Below are 17,668 nucleotides of genomic sequence, written 5' to 3'. Positions count from 1 at the left end.
ATTTTGCTCATTTAATATAATTTTTATATCAATTTATTTGATATAATTACAAACCAAATAGAATAAGAAAGGGAAATATGTAGATAATAAGTTAGTAAGGTATAACAGTAAATTAAATAAAGGATGCAGGAAGAATGGAACAGTAAAAAGTAAAATGCTATTTTACGTAATTACAGTAACATGAATGATCCTTGTAAATAAAAAAAATTAAAACAGGTGCGTGGACTTAGAAAATCAAGTGGAATGTATCAGTCAATTAAAACATTAAATTTATAAGATCATATGGTCCTCTTGATGAATTTTATTTCAAAAGGAGCACAACAAAAAAATAAATGATAACAATTATGAAATTTGGTTTTACTTTTAACAAATAAATAGGAAGAACATTGCTAAAAATTGGAACAATAACAAAATAAATGCGATTTGATTTAATTACAAGCAAAAGTTGGTAAATGTTAAAAATAGCATGGATTTAACACATAAAAGTTTTGTAAAACAAATGGCCGAAAAGAAGAATAAGAAAAAACAGGTAAAGAAATATAAAAAAATGAAATGAATGTAAAGCAATTAACTTAAGACAACAATAAAAATAGAGAGGAAAAAGATGAAACATGAATAAGAGGAAATAGCAAACCTATAGACGAATCCCTCTCTCTTATATGGAATTGAAACAGGAAAAAGATAAAGAGTAAATTACATGAATCGTCCCTCGTACAGGTGCCAAAATGCATGTTCAGTCCCTATTTTTGAAAATTAACTCGGACCGTCCCTTGTTTGTTTAAAACTTGCAGACTTCATCCCTTAAGACATAAAAAGACTATTTTACCCTTAATAATTTATTTTCTAATTTTCTCTTATTTATTCATTTATTTTTAAATTCAAAATGGAAAAAGAAAAAAAATACTCTCCTCAAAAGTCAAACCCACCCCTCCCCCTTTCGTTTATGTTTCCCTTGTTTCCTTTCTTCCCCAACCCTCTTTTGAAAGAAAAATGGTGGACCTGAATCTCTTGATCCTCTCTCTACTCCAGTGTGCTCACACACCGATCATCTCTTTCGTCTCTCACTACTTCTCCGACTCCAGTACGTCGCTCTGTCGCTCTCATCTCCAACATGTTGGCGAACCTAGACAGGAAGAAGAACAAATTGGCAGACTTGGACGGAAATGGGATAATGATAAATCACCCCACTTGCGCACCTCCGGTTAGCAACCACCTTCAGCTACCAACCACCTCGATCACCAACCACCTCCATCTGCTACTATAAACCTGAAATCCCACATGTAAAAATCCCAATCGCTAGAAAAACGATTTTCTGACATCATCTCTCTTGCTCTTTCTTTCTGAAAATCGAGTTTTAGATCTTAGTTATCATCGATTTTCTTCTTCAGAGCTTCAGACGAAAGATTTCCATGATATCAGTTCATTTTCCGAAAGATGAAAGGGGTTATGTTTTGATTTCTGCTTGGGGATTCGATTTCTGTTTCTTTGTTCGAAATAAGCCACAACAATAAACCTAGATTCAAACTCTGATCGAGGGGCTGTGTTTTTTCTTATTAGAATCGAGCAAATTGATTTTGGGTTGTGGATTTAGCGAAACTGATTTTTCCCTAATTCTCTATGCTCTCCGATTAGAAACACGTGGTAAAGGGATTATATGTTTCATATTTTTAATTGACCGCCGATGTGTGTGTATTTTAGGTTTTCTAAAAGATTCACCACCATTTTTTATTTCTGGAGCTATTTGGATTTCATGTTGATTTTCATTTTGAGTTTGATTTGTGAAATGATTTTGAGTTTTCTACAATCATTTGGGTTATAGGTTTCGGATTTTGATTTTTTTATTTGCGATTTCTGGAACCAAAGAATGTGCAAATCAGGTGGCCGGAGAAGATGATCGGAGTATTGAGCATGATCAGAATTAAGCAGAGAAGAACATATTGGGAGAGAGGGAGATACGGGGTGGGTGTGAACATTTCTGGTGGTTTAAAGGTAGATGGACCCACAATTTTAATTAAAATATATTTTAAAAATTAAAATTAATCAAAAATGTTAAAAATAAATGAAAAATAAAATTGAAAATGGTATTGTAGTCATTTCATGTCTCGCAATGGATTAAGCGTGTTAATTTAAACTAACGAATGATGCAACGTGCAACTTTTAACCAAACGATGGATGGTCCGAGTTAATTTTTAAAAATAGGGACTGAACGTGTATTTTGGCACCTGCACAAGGGACGATTCGTGATGAAGAATTAAGAATGTTCACGTATACATAAATGATTGGAAAACTTAATACTTGATTTTTTGATATTGGAGATAGAAACGATCAATTGTTTGATATTGAAAACTTAATACTTGATTTTTTTAAAATAAAATTTTGAAAGAAATCAAATTAAATTATTCCTAAATTAATGGGATTAAACCGGTGATGGAAAATCAATGACATGTAAATATAAGTAACTTTATTATAAAATTCTATAGTAATTTTAGTAATGATAAATATGAGTAATTAATAGCATTATATTCTTGATTTAAAGGAAATCTCTTGATTTAAAGGAAATCGCTTAAATGATTTTGTAGGTAAAATGCAAAAAATCAAGAAAATTTCAAAGAATGCATGTCACGAATTACAAGGCCAAGGGTATATATAGATTTGATATTTGATATTTGATATTGAATGATTAAATGAGCAGGAAAAAATGGAGTATATAGGTGGAGAGAATACCACATGGCAATAAGCTTGTCTATAAGAAGGACATGGGGTGTTTAGGAGAGATTTTTTATTAAGAATGAAGATTATTTTAAGAAACTTTGAATACATCATCGTGACAATTCAATATTTTCCTATCTTTTTTGTATAAATTGGATAATAGCATTGAAACCTAACAAGATGTATTTTTTCTTTGATCTATGAACCTAAAATAAATGTGCTTGGAAAAAAAAAAGTTAAGTGAGATATTATTTTTAAAACCGATCATAAACCAAATTAGGATAGTATATATATATATATATATATATATATATATATATATATATATATATATATATATATATATATATATATATATATATATATATATATATATATATATATATATATATATATATATATATATATATATATATATATATATATATATATATATATACTAGCCGTCTACCCGCACAAAGCGGCGGACGGCGAATAATTTGATCTCTTTAGAGTTAAAACCATTTTCCGTTCACTTCGAGAAATGAATATTAAATGACATCTATTTTTCAAGAGCGTTACCATACCATATTAAGGGGGTGTTTGGCTAAGCTTTTTTAAAACAACTTATTAGGTTCCGTATCACTATAAGTTAAAAAAGTGTTTGGATTAAAATAACTTATTCCGGTGGGGAACCTCTAATACGTCATTTTTTCATAAGTTACCCTACACTTACTTATTAACTTATAAGCTAATAAACTAATAAGCAATAACCTTTTTTGCCAAACACCCCCTAAATGGTTATTACTTCCATTTATACATACCCAAACCACTTGTACTGTTTATCGTCCTCTTTTTTTTTTTTTTTTTTTTCGTTTTCCTTAATTCCTTTATTAATTTAATGTCCTACTAAGTAAAATGCTAAAATATATAAATAATAGTTTATAAAAATAAACCTTTAGATTATCAGGTGTTGTGATTCAAAAGTCGATAAATAGGCCTTTGAGAAGGCCAAAATACTCAGGTGTCAACTTGTTTATTGTGATTTTAAACCAAGTTTGGTCACAAATTAAAATATTTTCAACGATGGTATGTAATTCAAGGATTCATATTGATTTAGGTTCTCGAAACCTTAAAATATTGAACAAAATCTATATAGAACCTTATAATAAGGACAATAATCACCGTAATCAGGAAGTCCATGTGATGAAACTTGATATTACAAGGACCAATGATGAAAAAGGTTTCATTTTTAGACTAAACAAGATGAAAAATATACAAACTACCTTAATCATGTCAAATCTTGTGTTTAACCGTTCTTTATTGCAAAAGTAAGATGCCAAAATATACAAACTAATGATAATACAATGCTCTAACTGGCCCTCTTGGTTGAGTTCTTTGAACCTGCAAAACCAACACATTAAAGAAACATAGTAAAAACCTTTTTAGGAACAAACATGATATAATAAAGCCTTCACCCAATATATTTATAAGATAAAAATACAAAAGGTTAAAAATGATGAAATCAATTACAAGTAAGGATTAAAATAAAAACCTGTTAAGAAAGAGCCAACTGCAGAAGAGATATTTGAATCAACATGTATTTTCTGATGGTTTTAAATTTTGAATTATTCGAAATTCAGGGAAGGAGATAGAATTTGTTGAGAAATATAAGGATTCAAAACACAGGTTAAAATTTAATATTATTTTATTGATGACTACTTGTACTATTAGCTTAATGATTTGAACGTCTTAAAAAAATAATATTATTATATTAAATCTATTTTTGGAAATAGTGAGATTTCTTTTATAAGATAGTAAAGATATATATATATATATATATATATATATATATAGAGAGAGAGAGAGAGAGAGAGAGAGAGAGAGTTAGGTTCAAATGTTTCTAGCAACTATTGTGTGCATGAATGCATCAATAGGAATTTAGGAAATAATAAAATAAATAAATAAGGGTGATTTAATGATTTGATATATAAATTCCATAAATATTCCTTATAATCATGCTAGTCAAATTGACTTTTAACCTAATTTATCCCCCTTTTATTTACAGTCGTTCTTATTCCCTCACTTCATTCGTGTGTGTATGTATGTGGTCGAACACGTTCATCATCATTGACAAACGCATGATGTCGCTTCTTCCTCCTGTCTCTCCACCGTCGGCTCCATAATCAATTGATGTCGTCGGTGCTTACAGTGAGAATCTGCTCGTGATTTGTATAGTCGGTGGACCCAATTCGAATGATTATGGGACAAATCAGATTCTTCATCACACAATTGGGTTGTCGGATTTTACACAGGAAATGCAGTGTTTTCAAACTGTCACTTGTGCTCACGTATGTTGATTTTAATTTCCAAGGCTTTTGTATTTCATCGATTTTGAAATTAAGTAATAATGATTTTTATCTGATCTTGTTATATGATATTAATGGATTTATGATGAATGAAACAACATGCAATAGTGAATAACTTGGAAGATGCACGTGAATAACTTGGAAGATGCATATGAACAAATTGACACTGCAATTTCAACTGCGTTGAAAGAAAGCAAACCAGTGTACATCAGTATAAGTTGTAATCTGCCTAGTATTCCTCATCCTACATTTGTCAGAGAACCCGTTCCTTATTTTCATCCATCAATATAAGTCTTATGAGTTATGATCCATTAACATATTTGGAATTTTTGTTTACAAACAATAACATTCTGTCATGGCCTCCATGTGTTCGATAAAATGCCTCAATGAAAAAATAGTTAAATATCTTTAATGTTTTTACTTCACTTTGTTCATTATTCTTTTCAGAACTATATAACTTAATTTAGATTGGGTTGGATGCCCTTTTCATAACAATAGCTTGATGCTAGTTCCTTATTCCGTTAGAATTTGCAGTTAAATACATTGAGCATATCGAGAAGAAACACAGTGAACCCGAAGAATTCTAGTTCCTTATTCTGTCATAATAGGTTGATGCTAGTTCCTTATTTTGTTTGTTGGGTATATTCTTGATAATACAAATTCTTTAAGAATATTCTTGCAGAACATTGTATTTTGTAAGAATATTATTGTTGTATTCTGATAGAATTGTAGTTAATTATTTGTATGTTTAATGTGTAGTTGTTACAAGTGTATCATTACAAATTACTTGGCAATGAATTTTTGGTAGAAATGGCTTCAAGAATGGCTTGAAGACCTGATGGGAAAGGGTTGAAGAATGAATTAAACAATGATCACACTCATTGTTTAAGAATGTTGTTATTTTTTAAAAATTATACTTGTTATTCTTTCAGAATGTTTGTTATTATTCAATGAATTACAATCATACAATGTAATTATTTGATATATTATTAGTTCAAGAATCGATTTTGTGTAGTCTTTCAAAATGTATTTACTAGTTTATGAAAGACATTCTATCATTCTGACAGAATAAAATCAAAAAATATATTTACTAGTTTATGGTTAAAATTCTATCATTCTGACAGAATAAAATCGGCATTTTTAATTTTAAATTAATTTAAAATATTCAAAATTTTAAAAATAAAGGAATTAATTATCCCTAAAAATTCGAAAATTTCCTTTTTTAATATAGGTTAACTGACTAAAATGTCCTTATGCTCAAATTTGTGTGATTATGTGGTACATGTTATCCTATTCTACTATCATAGACCCTCAGATCATGACATTTGATTATATTTCATCCAATGGTTCATATCTGAGCATTTTGGCATACAATAGTTACTAGAAACAAAATAACTTAACTCTCTCTCTCTCTCTCTCTCTCTATATATATATATATATATATATATATATATATATATATATATATATATATATATATATATATATATATATAACGAATCTGAAAACTAAAGCAATTACAACGATTGTATTAAAATATAATATACAATATCTTTACGAGAGGTATTTTTTTTCTTTGATCTGTGAACCTAAAATAAATTACAACAAGTTTCCTAAAGCAACATGTATTTTTTCTTTGATCGATATCTGAAAACTAAAGCAATTACAACGATTTTCCTATCTTTTTTATATAAATTGGATAATAGCGTTGAAACCTAACAAGATGTATTTTTTCTTTGATCTGTGAACCTAAAATAAATGTGTTTGGAAAAAAAAAGTTACGTGAGATATTATTTCTAAAACCGATCATAAACCAAATTAGGATAGTATATCCATAACGAATCTGAAAGCTAAAGCAGTTACAACGATTGTATTAAAATATAATATACGATATCTTTACCGATTACATTTTATACTTTTTACAATTGTTATAATATATTTTTATTTTCCATAAAATATAATTTTTATCTATTAAACTCATTAAAATAATATATATATATATATATATATATATATATATATATATATATATATATAGAGAGAGAGAGAGAGAGAGAGAGAGAGAGAGAGAGGTTCGGGTGTTTAAAGTAATTATTATGTTATTGTATGCATAAATGTGAGTCAATCAAAATTAAATAAAACAATAATTAATTAATTAATTAAATAAGGGTAATTTAGTAATATGATTAATAACTCCAAAAATAATCCCTATAATCATGGTGTTGACTTTTAACCTAATTTCTCCAGGTTTATATCTAACTGACTTTTTCTAACCCTAAATTTATCCCCTACATAAATCGGCCTCACACCCTTACCATCGGCCGACCATAGCAACTCCATATCTTCAATTCGACATCAACCCAACTTCACTTTCTTCATTTCCAGATTTCCATTCTCGATTTCTAACCCTTTCTCTCCGAATCAACATATCACATACCAAATACGAATCTCCAAGTAAACATGAAACCAAGAACAAGTTCGTTGTGAATCACAGTCAACAAATGTTCGAAGGTAACTTAATTTTGACTTTCATTTGACCGGTGTTCTTCTAATTGAGTCCCGATTTCATTCGCAGGTGGTCAAGCCTCAACCAAACACATGCTTGATTCCGAGACCCATCTCATAGCGAATGAAGAACCAAAGAAACGTTTTTCCGTCAAGGAAATCCAAATCAAATCGTTGCCCTCCTATAGCAACAAAAAAAGCGATGCCAACTGACATATAAGATGAGATTTGGGACGAGAAGAATCCTCCCCCTCTTGATGAAGACGGTATCGCTCTTCTCAAGACTTATGTGAGTTAAATCGCGATTCTTACAAACTAAAGACTTAATACTTGTTCCACTCGATGCCCTTATTTAATTGACTCTTGTTCTTTTTAACTTGTTAACCATCGAGCAACACTATGGATCGGGTGAAAATTAGTTCTTTGATGAAATTCGGCTGTTCTCAGCTTCTTTATTGTTTACCTGTGTACTAAGGATTTGTTGTTTTAAAATCCAACTTTTTTACATAATGGTTTTGTACATCAAATCAAGGAAAAGGTAGCATCCACTGAGAATTTGAAAGATTAGCTTTGTGCGCTGATGAATTGTTGCGATTTAATACAATTTGATTTAAAATTGATTTTTAAATGCCTTCAACTGTTAGGAACTTAGGATAGTTTGATCTTTAACTTGCATTATACTAGAGTTCATGGGCATTATAGAGAAACGTTTGAGTTGATAGTTTGTGTTGGTTGAAATGTTCTATTTATCGCAACTGAATTGATGAAGACTTATGCATGGATTGGGGCCATATTCCACAAGCATCAAGAAAGCTGAAAAAGATGTAAAGGAAATGGCTAAAAGGATCAACGATTTATGTGGTAAGCTTATTTTTGTGAGGTTTCTGACTCAAATAAGCTTGTATGAAGACTCTACTTTTTTGCCTGTTTTACTACTTAGAACATTCTTCTTTGTAGACTACCTGTACATATATAGATAATTAGAATTTTCTTTATACAATTCCAATTCAAGTGGAATTTGGGGGGTTTTGAGTGATATGGAGATCATCTGTGTTTCTTTCAAATGGTCTGATTGATGCAACAAAGGGACTGATTCAAATGGCCTGATTCATATTTCAATTTATGTTTTTTTTTTCCTGATTTAACACTTCATTTATGTGGACAGTGCAGGATCTTGACAAGGTTGAATGCTGAAAAGGTATCAAGTATGTTTATTTAGATGATTCAATGGATGATATTGGTGAGATTCCTATTCTATTGGAATGGAATCACGTATTCCAATTCTATTGGAATGGAATCATGAATTCCAATTCTGTTGGAATTACAGAAGTTGATGCTTGAAGAACGGACCACAAAATTGAAACGGACCACATTATTCTTTTAGAATGTATTAGTCATTGTTAGATTTTGATGTTTTCTTTCCTGTTTTGAAAGTTTTTTAGTTTGATTCTTTAATAATAAATGTAATTCTTAACAATTGTTACCCGTATTCTATAAGAAATAATGTATTTTTTGTTTTTATTCTTCAATTGATTGTTCAAGAATTTGTTATTTTACAAAAAGTTCTTAAAGTCATGATCAATAAATAGGTTCAAGAATTTTTTTTATTATTTATTGTTTAAGAATATTTTTATTTTTGAGTAAATAATTAAATAAATAAACATATTCTGTCAGAATGTCCGAATTAAAATAGTTATAATTCGTAAAATCGGAATTTTAAAATTAATAGAATCTATCATCCCTTAAAATATGCAATTTTCTTTTATTAAATCTATATTAATTGATTAAAATACTCTTGTAATTAACTTAGATGATATTTTTCAATTACATTTAATTCAATAATATATATTAATCACTTTCTTAAAATAAGTAAAATTGATTAGTCCACAGTTATGCATACAATAACACAATAATTACTTTGAATAGAATAACCTAGGCCTATATATATATATATATATATATATATATATATATATATATATATATATATATATATATATATATATATATATATATATAAGGTTGATATACATTAAATTAAGATGTTATACTTATTCCCACTCATAAATCATCACATCATAAACATATATTTATTATATAAAAATATTATTACACTAACTAAGGTAAGACAAAAACAAAACAATTAAGAGTATTTATATTTGGCCTATGATCAACAACAAGGTTGTAGGCATCGCTTTAATATGCTACCCACCAATCTTGACCTATAGGTGCTTAAGCTTGATTAGAAGTGTAAATATATTGAATTTAAAATCGATATAATAAGTTTATTTATTTATTTACTTATTTAAATTAAGCAAACCACTTTTGGCCTCTTGGGTGAAACCGAATTGTATCGAAATTGGTATTGAGGCTAAAATGTCTAATTCTATGTAAATGGTCACCAAAATAGATTGGAAACGACACTGATTTAAAAAATTTGTACATACACAAATTTTATTGTATTTTGCGAAATTTGATTCCAGTCTTCGAATTTAACAATATTTTTATGGTTGATTAGAAAAAACCTAATAAATAAAATGTTTTACCATGATATGATGTGTTTTTTTCGGCTATTTGAGATCGTGTATGGGATCAAAACGACATTTTATACGTTTCATATTTCTTGACCATCCTGGGGATCATTTAAATGGTCAAAATCTTTTAGAAAGACCTCAAAATCTTTGTCTCAACAACAATATGAAGAAGTGATGGATTAAAATGATATTTTTTTCTACTAAAACTAATCATCAAATTAAAATGGTTTCTTTTCAAACCAAATAAAAAAAACTCATTCTTTAAAATTTCCAACTTACAATGCTAAATCCTAGTTCAGTTATATCCAATCCAACAAATGTATGCTTCCAATGCTTGTAAATGATTGTAGTAGGTCTCGAGCCCAAAATCCAAGATTTTATTATCGAACTTCCCATAACCGATTAAGGCCATAATTGAACATTGTTAAGAAAATCAAGACCTTTTGTAACCAACAATTTACATACTTTTCAACTTTTAAAAAAAAATGTTATAATGGACCTTTTAATCGGGTGAACAACTATACTTTTTGAGTGTGACTTGAAATTTGATAATCCAAATAGATAACCCAACCTAGAACGAAGTGAAGAAACTTGAACGACAATTTCTAAGGAATAACTTGTTTAGTTATTCAAGATTTTCTTGTATATATGTCCGATCCAATACTTGTTAGGGTTTTCAAGATTATAAATATTCGTAACTGGTTTTCCAATGTATCGCTTTCTGGTTCATTTCCATAAACATAGGCCATATCAACAAAACCACAATAATTTCTTTGTATCATTTTGTTGTTTCTCTTTGATTGTTTGCTTAACATGCACATTATCCGAGCAATTTAAATCGATGTTATGGTTATTACTAGACCTTTTTAAGCAGCATGAATAGTCATGCCCTTAACTTGTTGAATTTTAAATTCCTAAACTAGAACCGATCATAACCGAATAGATTTTCCTTAGCCGTAAGGCTGTTAGAGCTTTTTTTACAAGTCGCCAAGTCGGGGCCATACCTAGACCTAATAACCAAACTTTTTGTGCAAGTCTAGCTTCGCCCTCCATCCTCTCGACTCTAGATTATGAGAACATCATTCATTCTTTTTGCTTGGTCTAGTTTTGATTTTGGGCCTTTTCGGGCTAAATTTTTATATTTGGAATTTGGAAATATTTTGGAAGTTATTGCATAGTCTATTGGCCTCTTAAAACTTATTGGGCTCCATATGAAACATTTCGAACCTTAATTGGGCGCTTACTGGATTTACCGTATCTTTTCACAAAGCCTCGTTTCTGTTCTGAATCCGCCTTCCGCTCTCCGCCCTCCGCCATTGATTACATTCAGCACACAGTCATAAGCTCTTGGTGAAGCGAAGTAGCGGCGTTCCCTGTAAGAACACGAAGGATTAGCTTCTCAGGTTAGGGTTTAACTTCTGTTCGGGCTTTTTTCTTTCGTTTAATCTAGTTTCCTGTTCCGTGTTTAATTCATCGAATTTTTATTTTTCGATTCGACCTAAAAAATTTAGCAGCTGTAATTTTGGCCATTTAATGCTGTCGGTTAAAATTTGAGATTTTACGAGTTAAATTGGTTGAAACTAATGAATTTTTCGCACTTTCAGAGATTAACATGAAGAATCGCCACGATGATATGCCTACTTCGAGCAAGATCAAATTCAAAGACAGCGATGAAGAAGAAGAAGAAGAAGAATCTGCTTCCGAAGATGTGAGTTTCAATATACGCATTTATATGTTGAATTTCTAATGCTCACTCGGATTTATGTTTATCGCGTTCTTTCCCGCAAGAAGAGGGACATACACGTTATTGATTTTCCATGGAAAATTTGACATAGAACTCTTATTTCTGGAGATTTTTGATAATTTACTTGAACCTTATGATAAACACCACAAAGAGGAAGGTATTGGGCTCAAAATTAAGTAAGAATGTATCATCAGGAGTGCTAATCATTACATAGCTATGTATATAGTAGCATTACTGTTATGATTGCTTACCACATATATATTATTGTGTCCATGTTGAATCAATCTCTTGTAAATGGTGGTTGTATAAATTATACTCAAGTAAACATGTAATGAAAAATGAATCTGCAATTAGGATGGGGAGACAGAGATACATGAGGTGCTTGCAAATGTTACATTTGAAGAGTTGCAGAAGGCACGTTCAGATGGGTCACATGTAATCAATCAGAAGCCTAAATTAGAGAGAAAGGGTAAACGAGAGAACAAAAATAGGTATATGATCTATGCAACTTACTATTTTCATTCATGTTGTTACTTCACAGAGTTGTAAATGATTAAGTATGTTCTATTTCTATCTTTTAAGGCCAATGGAGATCAGTAGCAAAAAACCAGTTGGTAGATTTAGAGAAGTCATTCAGGCTCCTAAAAAGGTTAGCAAACATCTTGATTATTATCCTCTCTACCCTTATCAAAGAATTCAAAAATTTATGATAATGATGAGGTTTAACTTTTCTTATTTTCCCTATCTTCTATAATCAGATTGTTCGTGATCCTCGTTTTGAATCATTATGTGGAACACTTGATGTAGATGGGTAATTTCTCCTTTCTACCCTCATTTCCTTGACTTTCTTTTATTAAGTCGTTTTTTTTTTTCTGTATTAAGTGAAAAAGAAACACCCATATATAGCTTAGCAGATAAACTGTTACCATTAAGTGCATTATGTTTTGTTCAATAAATTGTATCATGGTTTAGATTGTTACATGATATTCATGCCCTTTTCATGTTTAATAACCTCCAAGATTATATCTTTTTTAAACTTCTTTGGTCAACAGTAATAAAAATAATATAATCACTTGTGTTATTTCTAAATCTTGCAGATTCAAGAAAAGATATAACTTTCTATACGAGAGTGAGCTCCCTAAAGAGAAAGAGGTAGCTTTAAGAAATTCATAACCATGTATACTCTAATACTTGATACTATTATTTAATTTACAACTTTTTGATGATTATTATTTATCATCTTGAATTCTTGATAGCAATTAAAAAAGCAAATGAAGAAAACGAAGGATCCAGAAGTTATTAGCGGGTTGAAGGAACGTTTAGCATGGATTGTAAGTGGTTTTTCACTAGTTAAATCTGATCAATTTATTTTAAGATATAATGTTTTTTTAATTCTTTTTCGTAAATTTTAGGACAAACAATTGAAATCAGCATCCATAAAACATACGGATAAAGAGATTCTTGTTAAGCATAAAAAGAAGGAAAGAGAAGCTGCAAAACAAGGGAAACAACCTTATTATTTGAAGAAATGTATTCTCTCTCTCTCTTGACTTTCTTCATTAAGTCGTTCTTTTAGCTTACCTTATAACAAAAAAAGGGCTTAAAAAGTTTTCTTGATTTTTTTTATGTTTGTGTTTTTCTTGCAGCTGAAATCCGTAAACAAGAACTTGTTGAGAAGTTCAAGGAGCTCAAGGTACGTATTTATTTATATTATATTATATATTAAATATTAAAATATGAAAATGTATCTCTTTTCGAGTGGTCCAAAAATACAAAAGACAACATAATATACAAGAATGAACGATTCTACACAAAAGAAGTCCCAAGTACAATGTTTTATTTTTTGTATTTATATTTCTATAATATGTCGAAGGAAGTTTGTTTTTTTGAAATTATAATGCTGACATGGCATTTTATTCACAAGGCATCGGGCAAACTTGCATCATTTATTGAGAAAAAGAGAAGGAAAAATGCTGCAAAAGACCATAGGTTTATGCCATATCGAAGACCCAATGAAGGGGAAGAGTAAATTTAAAAACATCAATTTATATTTTGTGTTATTTTTGTAATTGAATTATTGTAAGATTGAAGCCAATTGTTCTAGAAACTTTAGTTTGGCCTTTGTTGTTTTATAGTAGAAGCCAGAAGGTACGTGGAAAACTTGTCTTTGACATTTGATGATTAACTACTTTACTAGGTTCATTTGAATCTTGAAAGAGATTTTGGCTTTTGAGGATTTGAATGGATGTTTTATGTGAGGGGTTTTATGGTCATCTTCATTGAACTAACATATTGAATTTCAACGATTGGTTCAATATGTTAAGGAGAACAAAAAAGTACGATCGGATTTTAGTGAAAAATACAAAATAGGAATGATATTGTTTTTGAATTTTCTCAAATTTGCTAAAATGGTTGTCAAATACTAAATGATATTATGCAAGAAGAAAAGACAATTTGTAGAAAAAGGAAACTAGACCTAGGATGCTAGAGTGCTAGGGGTTTGTCTAATTTATGAAGAATAATTAATAAATAAAGGATATCACTAATATAGCAATTAACAAGTATTATACTATCAAGATATATTTTCTAATTACATATAAATCACTATATTTTGCTACTTTTTTATTTTGACCATTCGAATCATTTATTGTAGCCATTTTGCCTATATCCGGTTTTGGTGCTGTCATTTCGTCTCATTTAGTTATATGACATCTTATGTGGCAATATGGAGTACACCTAATTATTTCCCTTGTATATATATTACATTATTACTTGTATTTATTATTATTACTAAAGTTGGACTCCCCTTTTGCGTTTTGACCTTGATTGATCCATTGCTAAGAAAACTCCTAGTCGACATGCTTTCTTCTATTTCTCACAAGTTTTCATGTTCATGCCTTTAGATATAAACGAAACTAAAAAAAGATTTATCCATGTGTCACATGGTTGATGGAAAAACTTGATAAAAACTCGACTCGAAACCTAACATAGTTTTAGATGTTAAACTTGTTTTTTTAAAGAATAATATTGGATTTTCGAATTCAAATTACATACACAAGTGTTCTCTAATAAGATAAAATAAAATAAATACAAAACAACAACAAAAATTGTCTTATACATATGATTTTAATCATAAAGTCTTTCGAAATTAATTCTCCTGTTACTTCATAGTGTTGGCACATGAATGCGACAAGATACATATGAACCTACAACATCAAATGATGTCCCATTAGACCCCACCAATGTTCCTTTTAAGAAACATTTACTTATGAATTTCGTCTAAAATAGGTTTTAATAGTTTGACAATTGGCATAGTTAAGCCCGGCTGAAAGAGCCTGTCACCAAAATATCTGGTTGGATAAAGATCGATATGTAATACTTGTATTTATCTTTTAACCTTTTTGGTTCTTGTAGATAATAAAAAAATCAATAAAATTCGAGACTTACAATTAAGTTCTTTATAACCTTTATTGTGAAATTAACTTGTAAATGAATTTTTTTAGATTTCAGATTATAAGACAATCGATAAGCATAGGAAGTTTGGAGTGTTAAAATCCAAAATGCTTTCGAATGCTAGAACAAACAAATCAATAAAAGTAAGCTCTTATTTTTACATCTAACCGGTTTTCTTAAACTAAATACAAAATCAAATGTTACCGATTTTACTCAAACCCGTTAATACATTACCAAAAACCATTTAAAAATGTACATTCTTGATCTCACCTCACTAATTAATGTATAATAATACATCCTACTTACAAAAAGGTTACTTTAGCAAATCAAAAAAGTTGCTTCTAACCTCCCCCATTAAAATCTTTTTCAAAATCTTCATTTAGGGCAAATGAGCACAGAATCCACACACAGTCCACCTTTAGTGTGTGTACAATCAATTTGTGTCATTGAAAACTTGATCTTCATTGGCACTTTTGAATCCTCAACAACAAAATCACCAACTGGATAAACATTCCATTTTCCAGGATCAGTCAAATAGCATTGAGTTGTTGCCTTTTGACCATCTGAAGTTGACAGCTGGAATTTGACCGGTTTTATGTCCCAGCCATGGACTTGATCGGAGTTGCAGACCCGCCGCCCGAACCGCCTGCCCGACCGCCCGAGTTGCAGGCGGAAGAGGAGGGTGTAGGTGCCCGGTGGGAAAGGGAACTCCACCTCCCCATCAACTTCAAACCACCATATTTGATGGAGATAAGCCACCGATCGAAATCTACACAAAAATGTTTTTAAGATAAGATGAAGATAGGGGCAAAATAGTCATTTTACTTGTTGTAAAGGACAAAGTGATGAACTCTGGTGTTAAGGACTACTCGTGCTAATAATCAAACATGTGGACTAAAGCCATGACTTTTTAGAAAGTTGAGGGATAAAGATGATATCTTTGATTAAAGACATTAGAAACCTCACCTTGATTCTTCTGTAGAAATCCAACTCCAGTATCGACGATCATCGATGCCTGTAATTGCTAATCCATTTGAAGATATCAACACACAAGCTTTTCCTGTACCCTTATCTAACCAAACTTTCTGCAAAAGAATTCCCAATTCCCAAATCATATCAACTGATTTCATGTAAAAACCCAAAAATCTATTTTGAAAAACGAATACCCTTTTAGATTCTTGAACAACCAAGATTATAAACAAGAAAAAGAAGAGGAACATAATCAAACTCTTGAATTTTGTGGTTTGTGGTTTGTAGTTGTAATACTTGTTACATACAATTCAACTACTTTTGTTTCACGATCTTTGTGTTTCTCACAAACCCTGATCACTAATCAACATAAAACCTTCAAATAGGAATTTGTTGTTCTTCCCCAAATCTAAATAAAGGCACAAAGCAACATAATTTCTTTTGTTTTCATTCACAAACCCATAATCAGATTATCTAATAGAAGACTTGTGGATCAAACTTTGTTGTTTCTCAAAACCAAAATCAAAACAAACGTTGAAAGCGACATGTCGTATTCTAATTACATTCAAGAACACGGAGATAGATGTATAATTAAGGAGAGGAAATGGGAAATTTTTGTGTATCGAACCTTTGTGCCGCCATCAATGGAACTAGGTGCAGATAACCTCGCGTAAATTTCTTTTTTACAGAGAGTCGAAGAGAAATTATTATTATCAAATACCCTCGATATAAACAAATCATAGTTCTTCGGCAGTTTTGATTCCCACACAAATTCAGCCGATGACGCATAACGAAAAGCACGGTTGAGAGATGCGAGTTTACAGATCTCTTGTGGGTTTAAGTAAACAAGAACAGAACCCACCACACTCTCCGGCAAATCACCTAGACCTGGCTCCGACGGCATCACCGGAGCAGAGGTGGTGCTGTTGCACATAAGAAGAAAAGATGAAAAGCCAGATCCCATAAGCAGAAACCCAACTTCTAGATGAATTGAATTTAATGGGTTTCGGTTGTTCGATAAGAAATTGATCGAAATTTGGGGCAAATTCCGGTGGATTTTGGGAGAGAAAGCGAATGGGGATGAATAAAGGAAGTGTAGTTATTTAATTGGCTTTATTTATGGAGAGATACTTTTTATAATTGAGCAAACTACAAATTTAGTCCCTCAATTTTTACTAACATGCATATGTAACTGCGTGAAGAAGATTTTTTAGATGGTGTTTGTTTTGAAAGATGTAAAATATCCTTGGTCATTTTTTATTGCAGAATAAAATGTGGATAAAATATATCTTTAATCTTCATAAAAAAAATATTTGCTTTTTAAGTCGTCATAAAAACAAAGTGGATAGTTTTGGTGTTGATGTTGATGCTGAAGTTGATGCTGGTGGTAATGGTTGTGTTGATGT

At 30.4% G+C, this 17,668-nt stretch overlaps 2 protein-coding genes across 2 annotated transcripts; one reads left to right on the top strand and one right to left on the bottom strand.

Moving 5' to 3' along the window:
• Window positions 1-11,340: 11,340 nt before the first annotated feature.
• LOC111901163 (uncharacterized) lies at window positions 11,341-14,076 on the top strand. The gene is made up of 10 exons (XM_023897041.3): window positions 11,341-11,499; window positions 11,701-11,804; window positions 12,195-12,331; window positions 12,423-12,489; window positions 12,599-12,651; window positions 12,938-12,992; window positions 13,097-13,171; window positions 13,253-13,370; window positions 13,487-13,533; window positions 13,765-14,076. Exons 2-10 carry the CDS (start codon window positions 11,709-11,711, stop codon window positions 13,867-13,869), a joined length of 753 nt encoding a protein of 250 aa, XP_023752809.1. The 5' UTR covers window positions 11,341-11,499; window positions 11,701-11,708; the 3' UTR covers window positions 13,870-14,076.
• A 1,351-nt stretch (window positions 14,077-15,427) lies between these two features.
• On the bottom strand, window positions 15,428-17,365 carry LOC111901162 (F-box protein PP2-A13). The gene is made up of 3 exons (XM_023897040.3): window positions 16,891-17,365; window positions 16,260-16,378; window positions 15,428-16,062 (listed from the first exon to the last, which is right to left on the bottom strand). The coding sequence occupies exons 1-3, from the start codon at window positions 17,224-17,226 to the stop codon at window positions 15,669-15,671; spliced, it is 849 nt and encodes a 282-aa protein (XP_023752808.1). The 5' UTR covers window positions 17,227-17,365; the 3' UTR covers window positions 15,428-15,668.
• Window positions 17,366-17,668: the final 303 nt, after the last annotated feature.

This window comes from Lactuca sativa, chromosome 6 (genome assembly GCF_002870075.4).
Source record: "Lactuca sativa cultivar Salinas chromosome 6, Lsat_Salinas_v11, whole genome shotgun sequence".
Classification (NCBI taxonomy): Eukaryota; Viridiplantae; Streptophyta; class Magnoliopsida; order Asterales; family Asteraceae; genus Lactuca; species Lactuca sativa.
Note: the sequence above shows the minus strand (reverse complement) of the source record. Positions and strands in the feature narration are given on the sequence as shown.

Excerpts from the sequence above, each read along its gene's own strand:
- LOC111901163 (XM_023897041.3), top strand. The coding sequence starts at position 11,709 with ATGAAGAATCGCCACGATGATATGCCTACTTCGAGCAAGATCAAATTC. Across the intron at positions 11,805-12,194 it reads AAGAATCTGCTTCCGAAGAT|GATGGGGAGACAGAGATACA; the intron begins GTGAGTTTCAAT and ends ATCTGCAATTAG. Across the intron at positions 12,993-13,096 it reads AGCTCCCTAAAGAGAAAGAG|CAATTAAAAAAGCAAATGAA; the intron begins GTAGCTTTAAGA and ends AATTCTTGATAG.
- LOC111901162 (XM_023897040.3), bottom strand. The coding sequence starts at position 17,226 with ATGGGATCTGGCTTTTCATCTTTTCTTCTTATGTGCAACAGCACCACC. Across the intron at positions 16,379-16,890 it reads CCATTGATGGCGGCACAAAG|AAAGTTTGGTTAGATAAGGG; the intron begins GTTCGATACACA and ends ATTCTTTTGCAG. Across the intron at positions 16,063-16,259 it reads ATTTCTACAGAAGAATCAAG|ATTTCGATCGGTGGCTTATC; the intron begins GTGAGGTTTCTA and ends ATTTTTGTGTAG.